This window comes from Cibotium barometz, chromosome 19 (assembly GCF_041138505.1).
Source record: "Cibotium barometz isolate CiBa-2024 chromosome 19, ASM4113850v1, whole genome shotgun sequence".
Lineage (NCBI taxonomy): Eukaryota > Viridiplantae > Streptophyta > Polypodiopsida > Cyatheales > Cibotiaceae > Cibotium > Cibotium barometz.
In genome coordinates this window covers 42,840,173-42,861,041 of record NC_141064.1, presented here as the reverse complement: position 1 = coordinate 42,861,041, position 20,869 = coordinate 42,840,173, and the positions used below count along the sequence as shown (strand labels likewise).

The 20,869-nt window shown below is 41.1% G+C and overlaps 1 protein-coding gene across 1 annotated transcript in view; it reads left to right on the top strand.

Annotated features, from left to right (window-relative positions):
- The window catches only part of LOC147628630 (Rhomboid-related intramembrane serine protease family protein), a 98,843-nt gene extending 93,803 nt beyond the window's left edge, over positions 1 to 5,040 (top strand). Inside the window, exons 7-8 of the mRNA XM_086814211.1 lie at positions 4,540 to 4,602; positions 4,697 to 5,040. Coding sequence (XP_086670337.1) covers positions 4,540 to 4,602; positions 4,697 to 4,885 — 252 coding nt within the window. The 3' untranslated portion in view covers positions 4,886 to 5,040. The remainder of the gene's footprint in view (positions 1 to 4,539; positions 4,603 to 4,696) is intronic.
- The last annotated feature ends 15,829 nt before the right edge of the window (positions 5,041 to 20,869 follow it).

Below are 20,869 nucleotides of genomic sequence, written 5' to 3'. Positions count from 1 at the left end.
TTTGGCCTTAGGAGCTACTTTTTGAGAAAGCCCCTTTAGCTTTTTGGTCCGGCTCAATTTTCTCTTTCCAATGGTGTCCTTAGCTCGTGGTCAACCCTGCTTGACTTTTTGCTTTTTCTTGCTTTTTTGACCAAGAATGGTGCTTTTTCTTAATCAAATCCTACTATCCCCATGTCTTCTTCCACCTATTTGATGTCCGAGCATGGGTTTCATCATGTGAAATAGAGCTAGGAGGGCCAAATAGTTACAAAATACACTCAAGGAGCTTCCTTAGTGATCTAGATTAGCACTTAATGATAAGATTGAGTTTGTTAAATCTAAAATCCAATATACCTTGAAGAGGCTCTTCACTAGATTGTGTACCCAGCCCTGGTTGAGAGGCACTGCCACACAATAGAGGCATCCGCTTGAGGTAAGCTCTTGGGAGCTTGTGGAGGACTTAGGAGCGCATGTTCGCAGTTGGCAAATTAACCCAGAGAGGTCTTAGGCGGTATGCACTAGTCAGAATAACAGAGAAAAAGCGCAGTTCTACAAGCGGCCGTTTTCGAGCTTGATGGCACATTCTGCTCCTAGCAATGTCAAGTTGAGTGTTGGGGCTTTTGAAGCCTTCTTCTTTAACTTTAATTTGAACCAATTTTCAAGCCGATTGGTGCGTTGTAGCTCCTGTGAGAGGTGGATAAGCAGAGCGTGGTCGAGAAGTTTCTTCACAGTTTCAATGGTGATGAAGGGCATTAGTGATTAATGGCAGGCCTAATCCAACTTGGGATGAGTGAGTGATAATGAGGGAGGCCTAGGATCTTGTGGGGCTATGGTACCATGTTAATTGAGGTGGGACTTGAGGAGATGTGGGTGCATAACTAAGCAAGGGGAGAGCTATGGTGGAAAGATTAAAGAAGACATGCTTAGAGCATAATGTTGACACTAATGAAGATATACAAGATATGGATTAGGGCTAATCACATACTCACGTTTTTGCATTGAGAAAATGAGTTTGATACATCCATTTATAGCTCTCATAGAGCTCTCATCCACATGCTCCATGAACCCTTGTGCCATCCATGTGTTCATATATCCCCCATGCCTTGTGCACCCTTGCACTTTCCATGTGCCTACTTTTTGACCATTGACTTCCTTTTATATTCATCCATTCACAACCTCTAATAACCTTAGACGTCATCCATTCCAATTTCATGATATCCTAAGCTCCATCTACCTTGCTCCCATATACATGACATGCTGGGCACCATATTTCAACACAATACTTGTTGCAGGCTCGCTAGTGTTGATGTGGGAGAGATGGTTCGCCATGACGTGATGCTTGCTAGGCTATAGGAGAATCTCAAAATCAAATTCTTGGAATAGAATCAACCACCTCTGGACACGACCAGCCACCTGAGGTTTGTTGAGGAGCTATCTGAGGGCGTGGTGATCCGAAATGACGATGAAATGGGTGCCCAAGAGATAGTGACGGAACTTTTGGCAGGCATAGACAATGGCCAGACCTTCCTGTTTCATGGTGTTGTAGTTCTACTCAGTTGGGGTGAGGAGGTGATTGGCGTTGTAGATAGGCCGGTCCATTTTGTACTCTAGACTCGGTTGGGTGAGGACTGCCACCAATAGTGGTGAGGCTTGCATCTGTGTGGATGTGAAAAATGATTGACCAGTCGGGTGGGATGAGAATGGGTGCTTCGGTGAGGTGCTTTTTAAGGTAGGCGTGAGGTTGGACCAGTGGAAGATGGTGGAAGGTTTGACTAGGCGGGCCAAGGGAAGAGCAACTATAGCATACATATCTAAGAAGCGGCGATGATAGCCGGTATGTCTGACAAAGACTTGGGTTCCTTTGGGGCTGATGGGGGGTGGTAGGCGAAGGATGGCAACGATTTTATAAGGCATGATCCATGAATGGGAGTGGAAATCCATCCTTGATGGTAGCTTTGTTGAGGGACCAAAAGTCCACGTAGACACGGATCTTGTTGGTTTTCTTCTTGGGGGAGATGACCATAGGCGAAAGCCATTCAAAGTGTTCCACTAAGGAGATGATGTGGGCTTCCTCTATCTTTTCCAGCTCCACTTTGACTGCCTCTACATACTTTGGGTTGACCTTGTAGGCCCGTCCATGAATTGGTCGAGTTCCTTCTTGGAGCGGTATGGTGTGAACACCAATGTTGGGTGGAGCACCATCTTGGAAAGTTGGAACACCATCCAAGTCTTTGTATGTCCAGGCAAAGACATCCTTGTAAGATTGGAATAAGGTAGCGGTGCTCAAGTAGAGTTGGGTGGTCCCACAGCCAAGAGGCTAACAAGATGGGCGGGGCTCCTCTGTAGTGCCGAGGTTGAATCCTTGGACAGGGTCTTGGCAAGAGGGAAGGTTGAGGGATTCCCCTATCTCAGATGCTTTGGCGTGGTTGGGTTCTTGTGGACCTTATTTGAGAGGGGTTTGACCATCCTCTTGCGCCCTCTGTTGGCTCATGACAGGCTCCCCTAGCCCTACGGCCTTATAGTGCTCTAAGGGAGGGTTGGTGGAGTCGTTTGGTACCTCCGTGATGTCCACCATGTAGGATGTTAGGCCCTCCGCCGCTTGGAGCCAGTCAAGTAGTTCCGACTCATCACCATGGGAAACAAGGCCTTCTTCAGTCATAGGCCAAGACGTGGTCCTCTAAGGGGTGGGAGATAAAGTGGGGGCTACTGTGGCACATGGATCCCTTGGTCCAGACCTTCCTCCAATTTCAGCTCCTATGGATAGCAGTCTTGGGGAATCCACAAACGGTTAGAACCCAAGTCGTGTAGTACACCTGTACTTCTAAGACATGGTTGACCAAATGAGTTAAGAGTAGGCCCCTTTGTCTTTAGGGAGCCGGATCACCACAAAGTCATGTAAGAATGGGATTCCCTAGATTACTACAGTGACACCTTTCACTAGGCCTATGGGGGTCACCCATCCGAACATAGCAGTTGGCTGGTGTTGTTAACTTGAGACATATTGCATGAAGTGTGAATTCTGGCATTAGGTTTACCCCCGAGCCACCATCCCTGCAAAGTGGGGTGCCATGAATTTCCACAGAGAGGCGGGGACTCTAGTAGTTAGTAAGGGAGGAGTTGGTGTGGCTGATACCCATGCAACCGGCAATGTGTGACCTTGTAGGGAGTGGGAACCCACCATACTACCCAGTACTAGAATTGGTTGGTGTACCATCGAGCCGCTCCAGTAGTGCATTGAGGCATTGTCGAACACTGGAGCTGATCTGGAGAAGGTCGAAGAGGTTCGCTACCATCTTATTTTCCTCGAGTAGATCTTCAATGGAGAAAGTTGGAAGCTGTGGTTTGGAATGTGGGAGGGAGGGGATAGGTGGTTTATCGGACACAGAGGGGTGGTTGTGGAGGTCCTTGAAGGCTTGCAAGAAGGATTGGTCTATGACTGTATGGAAAGGCTTCAACATAGCAGTACTCTAAACCTGTTATATTGCAACTACCAGTCACATAAACATACATCCACCAACACCTGTAATACTTGGGTTCTCTGCACAGACTATCTTGCAACGAGATTTCTGCTCCAACTTTGCACTGAACGAGACGTTGGGTATACACAATCAAAATTGACACTTCACAGAGTGTATGCGAAAAACTTGTAGAGCCAAAATGGGACCTAAAACGCATCCAAATCACGTCGAAACGTGCAATATTGCAGTTAATGAGGTTAACTGCACACAATATGGTCTTCTTTCTTTACCTAAGAGGATGCCTCAATCTAAGACAGCGACTTCAGAGTAGAAGCGCAGCATCAAGCACCAACAACACCCACGAGAGGCCGGGCTCTCTCTCCCCCCCTCCCATCCCGTGCGCCCACTCACACCAAAGGGTTTGTTGGAGGGATGAGAGAGGCCAAGGGTCTTTTTGACCCTTTATACTAAGATGAAGGTACACCAGCTAGGCATATGGGATTAAGTTCTTCCACATGTTAGCAACTGGACGGTGCTCTATGTCCAACAGGCCCTCGATTGCTCGTTGTCTCGAGGCCTCGAGGGCAAGCCTCGGGTCCCTGTGGGGATCCATGTGACTAATGCGATGGAGGCATGTGACTTTGGAAGAGTACTACCATCAGGGCTGCAACAAACTCTGCTTGGATAATCTGGTGTGGGACCGATGGTTTGCTGTGTATCGTACGGGAGAACATTATGACCTGGGGCCTCTCAACTTGCTGGCAATCCTCATCGGATAGATCTGCCCCCCAAAAGGCTGCTCCATATGGCTGGTGTGACTAGGGTGTCAAAAAGCCAACCCTTTGTCCTGGGCTCCTAGAAATGTGCTTGGAAGCATGGCCACTCAAGTAAGCTCAAGGTTTTATATCCTCATGTCACTCTGGCATGTGCATATATTAGGCGTCTACAATGGGCCTAAGAGACCAAAATGATACAATAATGTCCATGGCATATCTCATCATGGAACAGAAAATAAAATAAAACAAATCAAAACTCTCTCTGGAGAGAGAGAGAGAGAGAGAGAGAGAGGTGGCTTTATTGATTAGAAGTGTTTGATGTGCAGATGAGTTGGAACTGGCGTAAAATTCTAGAATTCTTTATATTGGGACAATTTGTCCTTGAGAAGGTAGTACTTGATCTTGATGGTGTTTGTATCAAGGCACTTAACGTCATTATATATACATCAATCAATGTTTTAATCGTGCTTTTCTTGTGTACAGGTTATGGATGCTGCGCAAGCCTCAGCACAAATGGCAAGTCAAGTAAATCATAATTTTACAAATGTTAATCACATTGCCCATCTCTCTGGAGCCCTTGTAGGTGTAGCTCTTATTTGGCTGATCAGTCGCATTCCCCCTCGGGAGCATGCCATCAGACAGCCTCAACAGAAAAGATCAGACCTGAAATAATAAATTCGAAAGTTCTTCAATAGGCTGAGGTCGGTCAAAGAAGCATGTTATCACTAGCATTGCTGTCCTTCAAGGCAGCATATGGTATGATGTTAACCCTGGCAAGAATGGGATTACGTTTGTAATCATATATTCTATTATGCATTGGTTCTAGCGATTGCCTTTTTGAAGGGCTTCATCAGAAAATGGCACACTGGCACACACATTGTATTATCTTTCTTGGGATACCCAAAAACGATGTGGGATGTGTTCAGAAAACCAAGTGCATATGATATGTGAAACCAAAGTATGGTCTATGGGACCTGTTCAGCATGTACAGGTGCATATGCTATGTGCAACGGATATGGTGCGCATTGGTGCAATGCGCACAAGACAAAGGTGTGCACGCCCCTTTTTTGTGTGTGTGGAGTGTGCATGTGCAGGCTTGCACGTTAGTGGCTGATCAAATATCATTACTGATTGAGTATACCGTCTTGATGCTTAAGCACCTTTGGCAAAACAATAGCCCGTAGTTGCCACATATCGTTGCCCAACAAGTATATTTGGCAAACTAAAGGGGAGGGAGAGAGGGAGGAGGAGGAGGGGGAGGGAGGGGAGTGGGGGAAAAGAAAATTGTATCAATGTCTAACAAAAGACCACAAAGGTTTCTGAAACCAAGGTATTACATCTAGAGTGTTTCATGCACATTGGCATGATGCACATTCCATCTAGTGTGTATCATGCTCATCTACAGTGTATCATAACCTGTTAAAAAAAGAAAGATAAAACAACTAGTAGATGATTTCCACATAATAGATGCTGAAAATAGTGGAGTAGGAATGTGTCTTTAACAAGAGTCTTTGAGATGGTGGTTCATCAATACACATTCAATATGCATAGTGGAATATAACATGAAAGCAATAAAACCAAAATTTGACTAATACATATCATAGTGGTCATAAAGAGCATGCAAAACTCAAGCCTAGGGTATGCATGCAAGGAATATCTTTGTGTGTCCTTTGATCATGAGCCTTAACCATAAGTACCTCATGATTAAGAAAGCAGACAACATCACATCTCTTATAGCCTTTGGCCATGACCTCTTAGAAACAAGCTATTTTTGGTTGAGGATAGGCCTTAAGAAAGTAGTGTCTTGACTTCAGTTTTGAGTTGCTCTTGGTGGACGGATGCTTTTTTTTGGTTTTGTGCCTCACAGAAGCCCCCCATTCTCATTCCATCAGACTAGACACATAACTTAACCTTTTTTTTAATGACCCTTCCATCTACCTTTTTCATATCTCTGAAATTTCGTACGTTTTGGATATGACACTTGAAGAAAGTCCCTTTAAAAACTCATATTAGTGGCATTGGCATTCTTATGTAAATCCCTTGCGATGTGCTCTAAAGGCACAGAGAATCATACACTTAACCGTTGAGAGAGAGCTTCGAGGCCAACCGGGGTAAAATCCTATTACTAGAAGGCACCCCTTCTTTCAACCTTCTCAGGAATCATAAGAATATGGTTGTTGCATCGGGACCCAAAGGTGAATCAAACCTCGAATACACGTCTCTTCATGAATAGTTGTGCAATGGATTCGAAAATCCCAAAAAAAGGGGGAAATCTCCTTTGAAGTATACCCATCCAATCCGATCATTGCTAATGTCCTAAGTTTTGGTGGGGAATTGGGACTCGACGACCAAAGCAACTTATCCAACCATCCAATCATGACCGACTGTTGCTTGATATCATCTTCCATGGCCACACAGATGCAAGTCTCACTATTGTTGGCCCGATAGTCGCTAGCCAAGTCGAGAGTACAAAATGGACAGGCCCATCTACCGTGGTAGCTGCCTCCTCACTGTGTCTAAACAAATCTACAACACCACAGACAGGAAGGCATCGCAATCGTCTACACTTGCCAAAAGTTTTGTCAGTATCTTTTGGATATCGACTTTATTGTCATCAGGGATCACCATGTCCTCAAAGACCTTCTCAATAAATCTCATGTGGTCGGTCGTGTTTGCAAGTGGTTGCTCCAATTCCAAGAATTTGATTTTAAAATTCTACTATGGCTTGGCAAACATCATGTTATGGCAACCATCTCTCTTGCATCGACATTGGCAACATGTATTGATGTCGATCTTCTTGATAGTGTTCTCCAATTCCAAGAATTTGATTTTAAAATTCTACTATGGCTTGGCAAACATCATGTTATGGCAACCATCTCTCCTGCATCGACATTGGCAACATGTATTGATGTCGATCTTCTTGATAGTGTTCTCCAATTCCAAGAATTTGATTTTAAAATTCTACTATGGCTTGGCAAACATCACGTTATGGCGACCATCTCTCTCGTATTGACACTAGGAATTGGTTGCTCCAATTACAAGAATTTGATTTTAAAATTCTACTATGGTCTAGCAAGCATCATGTTATGGCGACTATCTCTCTCGCATTGCCTACTTGCAACATGTATTGATGTTGATCTTCCTGATAGTGTATTTTTTAAAGTGGATGCTACCCCAGATTGGTATGGGGATGTTCTTGCTTTTCTCTCTACAACTCCCAATTGGAATAAGCCTCAAAGAGGAAGCTCTTATGCATACATGTATAGAGCTCTATAAAAGCTTGTATAGAGCTCTATGTAAGCATGCATGCATATAGCTCTATGTAAGCTCTTACGTAATTCTTAAGAGCATATATAGTATCTATGCATGCTCTACTACTTTGCTTAAAAGCATGCATAGCTCTATGTAAGCTCTTTCGTAATTCTTAAGAGCATATATAGTCTCTATGCATGCTCTACTATTTTGCTTAAAAGCATGCATAGGGCTATGTATATAGCTCTATGTATGCTCTTTCACATTGCATAGGATAATACATAACTTATGCATAGAGGTTTTGTGCACAAAGCTCTTATGCTCACTTTTTTGTGGGAAAAAAATATTCTTCCAAAAGTCTTTGAAGCCAACAACCACATTGTGTTGAGGTAAGAAGAGTCATAAGCCCCTACTTTTTTTTTTGCCTTTTCCACACCCTCGTGTGCTTTTGAGTTTTATTAAATGTAAATAATACATGCATACATTCTCACATAAGAGCTCTTATGCTTGTGTAAAGCTCTAATAGAGCATGCACAAGAGCTATACATACCTCTTCTTGCATTAGGGTTTTTATGAACAAAGCTCTAATGTAAGAGCCCTATGCATAATAACTCTATGCAGAGCCCTTATACATGAAGCTCTTATTCTCACTTTCATTTTTTGTTTTCAAAAGGTATTCTTCAAGTCTTTAAAGCCAATTGATGGTGAAAGGAGTGGTTTGGGAAGTGGATGCAAGTGAAATGGTACATAGAAACAAGTTTAGAAGTAGAGGGGGTCCAGGTGGGATGGGTGGGCAAGGAGGAGGGGATACATAGGGAATAACAGTGTCATCCTCAATGCAAAAATACTAATGATTGGCACTGTTAGGTCACAATGGAGCTGAACTCACACACACACAATGGATGATTCGGAGGAAGTGTTGGTCACTCACAATGGAGTTAAACTCACACACACAATGCTTAATGATAAGAACACAAGGGTGTAGAGTGTAAGAGAGAATGAGTAGCTCAAACGGGAGGGGGGGGGGTGCGAGGGAATACATGAAGCTCTTTACAAATACAAAGGAGAAAGTATAAATGAGCAGCAACCATAAACAATGGTTGAGGTTTCTTATATACTAGCTCACCCTAGGTGTCCATTCACACCTAAATGGCCATGGGAAAAAATCAATGGGATAAATGTGCCCATGGCATAAGTACATGGCCTCACTATAATAATATAATAAATATCTAACAAAGCCCCCTGTAGTATAAATGTGAGGTTTATAGAGATTGCAGATTAGTCTTTGAAAGATGTGAGACACAAAGCTTTGCAGAAGGCCTTAAAATTTTTATATAATTAGTCTTGAGTTAAAAGATCTGCCACATTATCATGTGTAATGCAATAGATCAGATTGATCTCACTTGCATGGAGTCTCTATTTGCCATAGTAGTAGTGCACTTCAATGTGCTTGGTCCTCAAATGAAAGATAGGATCCTTGGCTATTGTTGCACTTTGGCTATCAGTGAGAATTGTCTTCATCAATCTTCTCAACCATACACATTCAACTATCACAGTGAATGTTGGTCTATATTCAGCTTCACAAAATGAGGTTGCCATAGTTTGGTTTCTTCTTGCTTAGCCAAGAGATGCATGAATTACCAAGAAAGATATAATTTTTAGATGTGGATTATTGTGTATCATAATCACATGCCCAATTCAGAATCAAAGAAGGCTTGTAGTTTTAAATCACCCCCCTTGGCATGGAATAATCCAAGTTCTTGAGTGCCTTAAGATAAGTTTAACTTCCTCTTGCCAATGCTTAGCGCTTGGGGGAAATGCATAAACTTTGAAACCTGTGACATATCAAACTGAATGTTTGGCTGTGAGTTACATAAATATATAAGGCATCCAATAGCTTAACCATAAGTGGTTATGTCTGAATGATTCTCGAGGATCCTACAGACTAGGTTCCATTAGTGTAAAGATTTGTTTGAAACTTTTCATATTGAACCTTTTGAGTAGTTCCTTTATGTTCTTGTATTGCTTAATGACTATATCATCATCTTGATGTATAAATTGGTTAACCGTAAGTGGTTATGTTCAAATGATTCTCCAGGATCCTATAGACTGAGCTTTATACTAGGTTCCATTGGTGTAAATATTGGTTTGCAACTTTCCATTGAACCTTTTGAGTAGTTTCTTGGTGTTCTTGTATTGCTTAATGATTATATCATCATCTTGATGTATAAACTGTATACCCAAGTAGTAGTGCAAAAGACCAAGATCTTGTTGAGATATTGAACTCAACTAGTGCTGTGAAAATTGGTGATCTACCTGGGTGATGGCTTATGCACTTATGCCATTGGCATGGTTGGTGATATTATGGTTGATATGCCACCAGTGGATGACAGGTTGTGTGATAGCCACTTTGGAGTACTAGAGTTATGGCATAATTATAGCGCCAACTCATAGTCGAGTTCACACCATGGACTGACCATTGTATGTTATTGTAGGAGAGTAATTATCCTTATAGTATGTACTCTTATCTTTTTAGTTATATGGTTGTAGAGAAGAGAAGAAGATGGAAGACAGTAGCAACAATCATATAGAGGTGAAAGAGGCCAGTCTAGAGGCAGGGGAAGCTAGAGGGACTGAGGTGGTTAGCAAAGAAATCAGAGTGAAAATAGCATAGAGTGCTATTATTGTGGCAAACCAGGGCACATGGCAAAGGACTTCTTTAAAAAGAAAAAGAACATTAAAAGTGGAAAGTTACAATAAGGTAACCATGCATCATCTAGTAAATAGGGTGGTGATGATAGAAGTGAGCTATTTGTGATGTAGCACATGCTCAGTTCCACAACAAGAGATGTGTCAAGATCTAAAGGTATATGGTATGTGGATTTTGGCGCCTCTAACCACATGACCAATCATGGTGAATGGTTTAGAGACATGCAAAAAATGGAAAAACCAAGTTATGTAAAAACAAGTGATGATATTGTGTATCACATTGTGCATGTTGGTAAAGTGCCATTGTCTATGCACGATGGCAAAGTACCTTGCATATGTACTTCATGTTCCAAATATTAATAGGTGGTGGTGCTAGGAAAAGGTAAATCATGGCAAACAAGGTCATTAAAAATAATTGAGTGTAGAATAATTTTAATAAGAGTTCTACAACTAACACTTTTCTTCAACATTTATATTTCAAGAACTTTTTGATTGATGCATCGATGGGGAGAATTCACAAACACATACCCAGAGTCTTTTGAAAGCTTGCATTAGGAAGCAAGACATGTTGGCTATTGTTCGTGACTCCAATTATACAAGGGATTTCGTGATGTTTTGAAACGAAAGATATCATAAAGGACATTGAGGGAATTTTGAGTGCAAATGATATTCAAAGTGCTTGTGATGATGAAGTAGGTATAAGTCGCAAAGGCTATGAGTCCATCCATGCCATCACAAAGGAGACTCACAAGAGAGGGATCAAAAGCCACTTACTTCCACCTCCGTCTAAAGTTACATTGGCAAAGAAGGCAAACAATGCACATGTAAGATCACTTGTTGTCGGTGAGTGTTTCCATGTGGAAGGAACAAAAGTATTGAAGGAAAAAGGTGATATTAAAGTAGATTACAATGCCTTCTTCAACAACATTTTTTGTAGACTTCAATAAAGCAATGATCCAAATTTATAAAGTATCTTATAAAGGTTAGTATGAATTAAACTTTCTTATTTATGGTGAAAAATCAAATAACACGTATATCTAATCATGTGTTGTTTCATGATTGTAGAGTCTATGGGAGTGGTCACTTTTGTATTGAGACTAGATGAGTGTCAAATTGACAAAGGACGCAAATTGGAAAGAATGGGACTTACACTCATGAATGAGGCAATGGCACATGCAAAGGACAAGGACAAGGTGCCTTCTTTTAGTGTTCAATTTGAAAAAGACAATTGGTGGTTAGGAGATTTTGATATGCCAAAGGAGAACCATGAAATGCTAGATTGGATGCTTCAAAGATGTCCTTGGATTGCTGAGGTCATCAAGCAACAAATAAATAGTGAACAACTTGAAGTTCCAGCTGTGGGTACCTTTGTAGTGTATTGGCATTTCGGAGGAGATTTGAAAACAATCAAATATATGCTTGGTTGTAACACAAGTGCTACCTTTTTACTTCTTTGCCCTCTATGCATGAAGAAATCAGAGCAAAGGTGCAAGAAGGAAGATGAATTGTGATGGATTGATGGAGTCACGTCATGCAACTTGGAAGCACCGCCAGATAGGGATGTGAAGGATCCTACATGGAATCCCATTATTTCATTCCCATGTGAAAGAATTCACTTCTTGCACATTACATGCCATGATGAGAATATTTGATAAGTTTCTCAAATTGCACATTGACTTTACATTCACTACTATGAAGCCGGCTGCTCGATCTATGGAAGCCATTTCCAAAGTGAAGGATCTACTCAAATCTCTAGGGGTGCATGGAGGCAATGTCAAAATAGTGAAAGATGCAAAGATGTATGGAGATAATCACGTTGCGGCACAACAAGTATCAATGAGTGGAGAAAAGGCTAGGCGTTTTTTGGCATCACCACAAGGATAGGTAGTAGAACCTCCACCATAACCTCGCCGTGGCTGCCCCTCATCATTTAAGGCCTCAGAATGTGAATGTGCCTCCACGTGCACCAAGGAGGAGGAGGAAATATGGAGTCAAAGCACTCCAGGAGAGATACATATATTTCAAAAATCTATGGATATCCTTATTTGCAAGATAGCTTTCACATGTCTTCTAAAAGAAATCTTATATAGTTACTCTCAAGACTATTGTGTGCAAAGCCTTGCCTTGGGAGCTTTACAAGAAGCTGTAGAATCTTTTTTGGTGACCTTTTTTGAGGATGCAAATCTCTGTGCTATCCATGCCAAGAGGGTTACTATAATGACAAAGGATCTTAAGTTAGCTAGACTTTTACATCGTCAAGACTTGTAATTAGCAGTGTTGCTATGTAAGAACTTATCTTTATCAATAGAAAGCTAAAGTTTTTTTGTCATGTCTCATTTTAAGCTTGTATAGTCATGGATTTTTGTTTTGGGGCACATTTTGAAATCTGTAAGTTTGAAATATATTTTATTAATGTACCATGTGCAAAATTGAACTCAATTGGACCATGTTTCTCATAGCAAGTTATAAAACACATAAGTGTAATTTTTTGTAAATTCTTCTAGAGAGTTTACAGATTTATAAATTTTTTTCGTTCATTTGAATTGCAAAATTAAATTCTAAATGTGTAACAAATGTTTTCAAGAAAAACTAGATTTTTTTTTCAAAATAACCAAAACATTGTTTTTGAGCCTGTGCACTGGGTTGCATCCACAACCACATTGTTGATGACCCTTCTCCACTAGCCCGTGAGGTGGTACCTTCAACTATTTTGCCTCTTTGTGTTGTTGAAGAAGAACCAAGGCCAGAGCTTGATCTGCCACACTTAATCAAGAAGCTCGGGCTTTGGATCTACCTCCTTGCCCTTAACTAAATCGGCTAGGGCGACGTCACCAACCTCAACCTCATCATCGGAGTCTTGTTCATTCAACATGAGAATGAATTTTGAGATCCATGACAAAAAGTTGGTACCGATGTTTCCCTTACCAAGGGAAGCCATTTTCTGAGTGGAGAGTTTTTATGCTGATTTTTTCATTTCATTTTATTTTTTGTTTCTCCTCCTTGAAGTAAATTTCCTTCAAGGCATTTTGCGTGAGTGGTCCGTAGTAGCATCATAATTTTCTATCGTTAAAATAACCTACCATTTCCATGCCATTGAGTGTTTCAATGCGTATAGCACCCTAAGGAGTTATTTTAGTTACTGGGGAAGGGTCCTAGTCCTCTATATTTAAGCTTCTTCCTGTGAACTTTTATGCTATGAAGAAGGACCATATCCCCCTCACTCGTCTCCTTATCCTTGAGCTAGTTGTCAAACCATTGTTTACACCTTAGTTTTTCTACAATCATGCCATACACAACTCTTAAACATGTTTCATCTAGTTTCTCTATCTTAAAGAGTCGGTCACTTAAGACGTTCCCAGGGAGCCTTTCTTGCACTGCCAGCCTTAGGCTTGGCACTAAGAATTCTAGGGGCATAACTACTTCAGTTCTATACATTAAGCTAAAGGGTGTTATGTTAATGGCCACTTTGTATGCCATCCTAGAGGCCTAGAGTGCAGCTGGCAACTTCTATTCCCAATCTCATTGGTGACTTGCCTCCCACGATCTTGGTGAGGATAGCACATATCATCTTGTTAGTACTCTCTGCTTGGCCATTAGCTTGGGGGTAGTAAGGTAAAGATTTATGGTGTGTGACTAAGAATTCTTGTAGCAATAATCACACTACTTCATTGATGAAGTGGGTGCCATTGTCACTTACAAGCTCAAGAGGACATTTGAATCGAGTGACCACACACTTGTAAAGGAATTTGGTTGCGGATCTTGCATCGATTTTTCTTATGGATCTAGCTTCCACCCAATCAGTGCAGTAGTACGTTGCTACCATGATATACCTTGCTTGGATGCTTTGGGTAGCTGGACTAACGAGCCCAATGAAATCAATGCCCCATTTCTCAAATGGTCAAGGACATTATGGGATAGAGGGGAATTCTATCCTTATCATGTGGAATCAAAGACCATTGATGTTCATCACATCTTTTGACGTATTTGGCCACATTTCCAAACAAGGTTAGCCACCATAAGCCTGCCAGGAGAAGCTTTCAAGCAGTGGCATCTGTTATGAAGTGTCCACCTCCTATAGCCCCAAGTGGGCCTGTTCCAAAATAGAGACGTACTCATCCTCGTCTCATTAATCCATCTTTTCCTTGTTTATACAATTGTCTTGTGATCAATTGATAAGGGGACGCCTTCTTATAATAAGGCGTCTTGCCCGATCCTTGTTGATCAACATTTCGTTAAGTAGGCCATTAGCCAAGAAATGTGCAACTTCCTCTCTCCATTTTGGAACCAAGCATAGTTGGAATAGAGGAGCACTTGGCAAGTCATCATCAATCCCCACCGATGGTTCTCCATTGGGAATGCGCGACATAGCTAGCACATGTTGGGAACCTTTTTGCACTGTGATGGTAAAATCAAACTCCAATAAAACTAGGAGCCATGTTGTGATTCTGCCCATGGTGCAAGGCTTATTCACAAGGTAAAGAAAAGCTTGGTGGTCTACAAAGAAAATGATTTTTTGCCAGAAGATAATGATAAAAAATTTTGACCGTATATATATAATGGCCAACCCTTATGTGTTTGTGGTTGTGTAATTTCATTTTGCTTCATTCAACTAGCGACTAGCAAAGCTAACAAGAAAGTCCTTGCTATGTTCTTTGGGTTGAGCCAGTACACAGCCAATTACAAAAGCTAAAGCATCTATGTGGACATGAAATATTATTTTCCAATTTGGGGATCTCAAAATGGGAGAACTTGTTAAAAAACAACCAAGAGTCCATAAAAAGGACCAGTTATGTTAGCATACATGAAGATGAAATGTTAATAATAACTAACATGCCCCATGAATCGCTAGACTCCTTGAAGTTGGTAGGGGGAGGTAACTTAAGAATGAGTCACACCTTGCTGTCATCTATGGAAATGCCATGTTTTGAGACAATGTGTCCCAAGATCACTGCATGTCAAACCCAAAACTAGCATTTCAAAGGATTAAGAGAGATTCTATAGAGTCTGCATCTCTCTAGCACTTTTCTTCAACACCATAGATGTGCCTTCCATTTAGATTTGACACACAAATCGTCCATAAAGACTTCAAGGAATTTTTGTAGATACTCCTTATAAGTTGTGCACATCAGGCATTGAAAAGTTCCTGGGGTATTGGCTAAACCAAATGGTATGACACGGTATGCATATGTGCCCCATTCTATAGTGAAAGTCATTTGATGCTGATCTTTTGGGTTGATCATTATTAGTACTTGGTTGTAGCTTGAAAATCCATGAAGGAAGCTGTAGGCCTATTTTCTTATTGCACACTCTAGCACATGCTCTGTGAAGGGTAATAGATAGTGATCCTATATAGTGGCTACATTGACATTTTTGAGGTCCACACACACTAACCTTTCCATTTTTCTTGAGTCCTATCATGATGGTGAGACCCATTCAATGTGCTCTATTTTGTAGATGAATACGACATCTATGAGTCGATCAATCTCTTCATGGACCATCTTGGAGTATTTAGGATTCATAGGATACGCTCTTTGCTTTACTGGACTTGCTCCTTCCACCATGGGGATAGTATGTTTGATCGCTTCAGGAGGTACACCTTTCATATCAATGTACTTCCAAGAAAAATAGTCTTGGAATTTAGTGAGTAGGTCAATAAGGTCTCTCTCTTTTTCTACAGAGAGGTCCTTCCCGATACAGATAGGTTTTGGATCCTCACCTAGACTTGCCAAGTTGATCTTCTTAACCTTAGTTGGACCATTATAAGATATTTTAGGCTTTCAATCATGGGATCTTTTAGCCTTCTCATAATGTACAAGGCGGTCACCCACCTTATATTCTTTGAAGTATTCAGGGACTTTTTTGGCCCCCTTTGATTTAGCGCTTTCCTCATCCATTATTTTTTTAGCTTCTTGCTTAGCTTACACTAGCTTTGTGTTTCATGTTCTACGAGCAGAGAGCAACAGAGTTTTTGGGGTTCCGATTGTGTGCTCGATGACTCTTCCCCTTTAGTAGTCACCTTGTTAACTGAAATGAGAAACTCATCAAACTCCTTTTACCACATTCGAGAGAAGTCTAAATGTACATTGTGGTAGTCTCTACATACCTCAGCCAGTGTTCTTCAAATTCATTTGGGAAGATGCAAGCCTCTTCTCCCTTAAAACCTCTAGTTCTAGAGGTCTTATGGGCGGGTAGGCTTCCCTCGTAAATAGCTTTACCTCTTCAATGCCTATATAGGTTTGTTTTCTATGGTTTCAAGCATGCATGCAACACTCAACATGTAGAGAGATGTATTATCTTTTCCATCTACCATGGAAAATCGTGTTTCGGTTTATTTTAGAAGTATATCCATGGTGGCAAGAATGTGCATCTACTTCTTAGAGTATTTTGGCTTTGGGAGAGGTGAGAATTCCATACTATCCCTTTCATCTTCCAATGTCTTATTACATGTCTGGCACAGGTGCACTACTATAGATCTGGTAGTAGTCACTAAATCTTTTGCTAAGGGTCCTTGACTCATTGGATAGAGCTTCCAAGTGCATAGGTTCACCTTTAGCATTTGATCTTTTTTCCGAACATAAATGTGATATGTATCCCAATCATGGATCATTTTGGTCTCTCTCATGAAGGGTCATCCTAGGATGTAATTGTAGGAAATTGGCTGCTAGCCAAAGTTCATTACAACAACGGTGTGTCAAAACTGGTTCCAAGAATTTTAATTTTCAAATCTCATAGAAGACCCATGGGCTTCACGATGGCTCCATCAGCAGCAGCTAGTTTTACAATCAATATAGTGTCATCCATAGGAGGTTTATCCCATTTCTCCTCGCAGCATTGCTTGGTCACTCCTACACCACCATCTAGGATGGCGACGATGACTTAAAGTTTATCGAAAGCTAGGGAAAGTGCTGCATTAAGTTCATCTCCTTCAAAATATTTCCCTAACTTATTCACCTAGTGGGTATGCATGTGGTTCTGTCTGATTCTATAGATCCTTCGCCATGTGACTTGTTTGGACTCCCTGGTTCTAATTGGTCCTCCATTCTAGCTTCAAGCCTTCCCTCCATCCAATCTTTCGAATCCTTCCATAGACTTAGGCTACCTTGAAGCAAGGTGCCAATGGGAATCTAGATTTATAAAGATAAAAAGGAGCAAAGACTAGCAATGTCTCTTGGAACGAGGGTGGAATTATGAGTCTGATGATCCATGCTCATGCTTGGCCTTCTTAGAGTGTATGGTATAGGGATATGAACATTAGAGTCATATTTCCTTGGGCGATCATCCCTCATATTCTTAAGATAAGTAGTAACAAGATCCACTTAATGTGTAGAAGAGTGTATGGTATAGGGATATGAACATTAGTGTCATATTTCCTTGGGTAGTCATCCCTCATGCTTGGGCTTCTTAGAGTGTATGGTACAGGGATATGAACATTAGTTTCATATTTCCTTGGGCAATCATCCCTCATATTCTTACGATAAGTAGTAACAAGATCCACTTGATGCAAAATTGTTAGTGGTTTTGGCTCGTGGATTTCATCAATTGGTTTCATGCTAAACATTAAAGGACTTCCTACAGCTGAACTACCTAATGTTCCTCCTCCAATTGAGCTTGGAATTCTTTGACTAACTCTTAAGTAGCCTTTAGCCTACTCTTCTCCTTGATCGGGTTTCGGTATTTAGCTAACTTTCTAGGCAAATGATCAGTATATATCTGCTCCCTTTTCTAAGGGGAGGTTGGTAACAAGGTCTTATCCTCATCATATGAGGAAGATGACACATTTGTAGATGTCCCCTCACATATCGAAACCACTTTGTATAGTGACATGATTGTCTCCCTTCCCAATCTTTATGGTCGTTTTCTTCCCAATGCATGTGGACACTCGTGCTTACTCCGGAAACTCTCTAGAAGGTAAGACCCGTGCTTGTCTTGGGATTCCTTATTTTTGTGAAGTAGATGCTTGAGGGGGAAGCATGACTGATTTGAGAGGCACTGTGTGGATGAAGCCATCCCACACACTCAACGAGTTAATGCCGATGCTTGGTTTAACTTCATTTCCCTTTCCAAGTGTACCCGTTCTTAATGGGAAATCCTTACACATGTGTTCTATCTCATAACCTGTGCATAAGGAAGTCAAAGTAGGAGTACTCATCACAGGAGTACTTTCCATCCCTTTCTTGATCGGACGCTCAACTATTCGATGAGGTCTAGCGCGTTATTGCATAGGTGGTCGTTTGGACACACTCTTTAAGTCCTACCCTTGTGATGTTGCTGTGTTGCTAGGTATATAGGGTACATGTGCTCACCCTCCATCATATAATGACATAGGATTTGTCAAGGTGGGCTACTTGGTTTCGAAGGCTAAAGAATGATATTGTTAGCCACTTCCTCCTCCTCACCTTCTTAAAAAAATTCTATCAAGTTCAACTAGTAAAGTGGGGCCACTCGGGTAAAGGAGGTTGTTTGGCGGAAGGAATGGTGGTGCCAAGGGTATGTCACGTACCCTAAGAATACCTCGTTGGGCCACTTTACGGCCAGGTTAAGGTACATTATGATGTTCAAGCATTGGTAAGGCCAGCGGTTACCTAAGATTAGGCAGTAAGGTAAAGGCGTGTGGCAGATTGACCAACTCTTTGGTGGTAGCAATTTGTTGTTTCTATGTTAGAAGATATGTGATTTAGCACCCATTCTTAGTGTGATTTCCTTAGTGATACCTTAGAGTGTCTTGTTCTAAGGTTAGAAGGCTCATTTACTAGAGTAACTGAATATAGGTCTAGTAGATACTTTCCTATGATTGAGGCATCAGCTTTTAGGTGAGTCTCGTGAGAAATCTAAGGGAGGTGGAGAGATTCATGGGCCCTAGGCGCCTCCTTCTCCTGAGCCTATATAAACATGCACACTTTAGAGCTAACTAGAGAGCTAAGTGGAGAGTGATCAATATACTAAGTGGTCCTTTGTGGAAATACTCTCCTCTTTGCATTTTCCATTAGCTTTTTGTTAATCGCACTATGGATTAACAAAGATGCTCTTCCATTTGAGGACATTAATAAGTGTTATGCAATGGCACTATAAACATTGTACATTATGAGATACTGGCCAGCCAAGGCTTTAGATTAGTAAGTTTTGGGCACCCAAGTGTGAATAAGGGCCAGATGTATAAAAGGTAACTTCTCAATGAACACAATCCCCCTATGTGCTCTGAGAACTCTTCCCTTGTCTTATGTATGAGAGAGAGAGAGAGAGAGAGAGAGAGTACTCTATTGCATGTGCCTCTTTCATGCTTGTGTATGAGAGAGTGAGAGGAAGAGTTTGCCTTGCATGTGGTGTGAGAGCAACTCTGCGGTCACAAAGTGGAGGTGGAGATTGGAGGTTGGAGCTTCCCAAAGGGAGCTTGGAGAGCCTCAAGGGACATGAGATATCAAAGCATTGGTTAAGTACCCTATGACAGTTGTAGTCTATTGCTTATCCATTTGGTGAATGTGTGGAGTTCCGTTGGGAGGTGAAGTAGGCCATAACATTTTTGGTGCTATTACCAGGGAAACAACCATTGTTTCTTCCATCTTATTAGAGCTCTAGCTCCCATTATGCAAGATTCACTATTACCTTTGCATTTTGTAGGTGCATTGTCAAAATATGTGTAGAAAAGGTTTGCGTGGAAGAGGATAAATTGGAGAAGTTGTGGAAGATTGTGTGTGTGGAACTGTGGGAGTACTTGCTATTGCCTAGAGGAAAGCTACACTTGGTTTCCTCGTTCGATTTTGTTGTTTCGATTTACCAAATTCGCTATCATGAAATAATAGTTGGTAATACTCTATTTTCTATTTTTCTCAATAAAAAAAATCACAAAAATTATAAAAACAAGGAGCAATGCATTGGTTGTGTTGGTGACTTGCATTACATCCCTATACTAGGCACAACCTTTCTGGATCATTTGGGCAAGGAAATCATACTCTAAATCAATTAAAACATCATTTTCTGTTGACTCGATTAAAACCACGGGAAAGTGCAGGAATACGTTTGATGACGTGAAACATAAACCTGCTACTTCACGAGCGACGGGAAACACTATCTGCCATCCACGCCATAAATTTTGAGATTGCCTTACTAAAGTTAGGGAGCCTTCACAATTGACACAAAGAAACAGAAAAAACCTAATCTCATGAAAGTGTAGTGAAACATTTCACGGCATGAAACACATTGCATTTTACGACGTGAAACAAAACCTACTATTTCATGACGTGAAACCTAGCCTGCCATTTCATGATGTGAAACACATTTGCTATTTCACAAAGACCTAATTTTTCATGACGTGAAAAACATTTTGCTATTTTCACAAAGTAAAAAAGGATTATTTTATGGAGTAAAGGATTGTCAGACCAGAGGTATTAGAGAGTCATACGTGCACACAAGACTAGTCCTCGCGACTCAGATTGATGCAATTTTAGACCAAAAATTCAAGGCATGAAGAAACACAAGTCTTTCACAGCGTGAAATGCATTGCATTTCATGATGTGAAACTCATTCTGCTATTTCATGATAGAAAATGTTAGTTCGACAAAAACACGAGCATAATAGTGGAGTAGTGAATTAGCCTACTGAATCGTATTCTCATGCACTTGAGGTTAAGGAAATTTATTAGAGACGACCTGACCCCCCAGATGACAGTGCATCTAATCACCCCCAGGTTATTCCTACCAG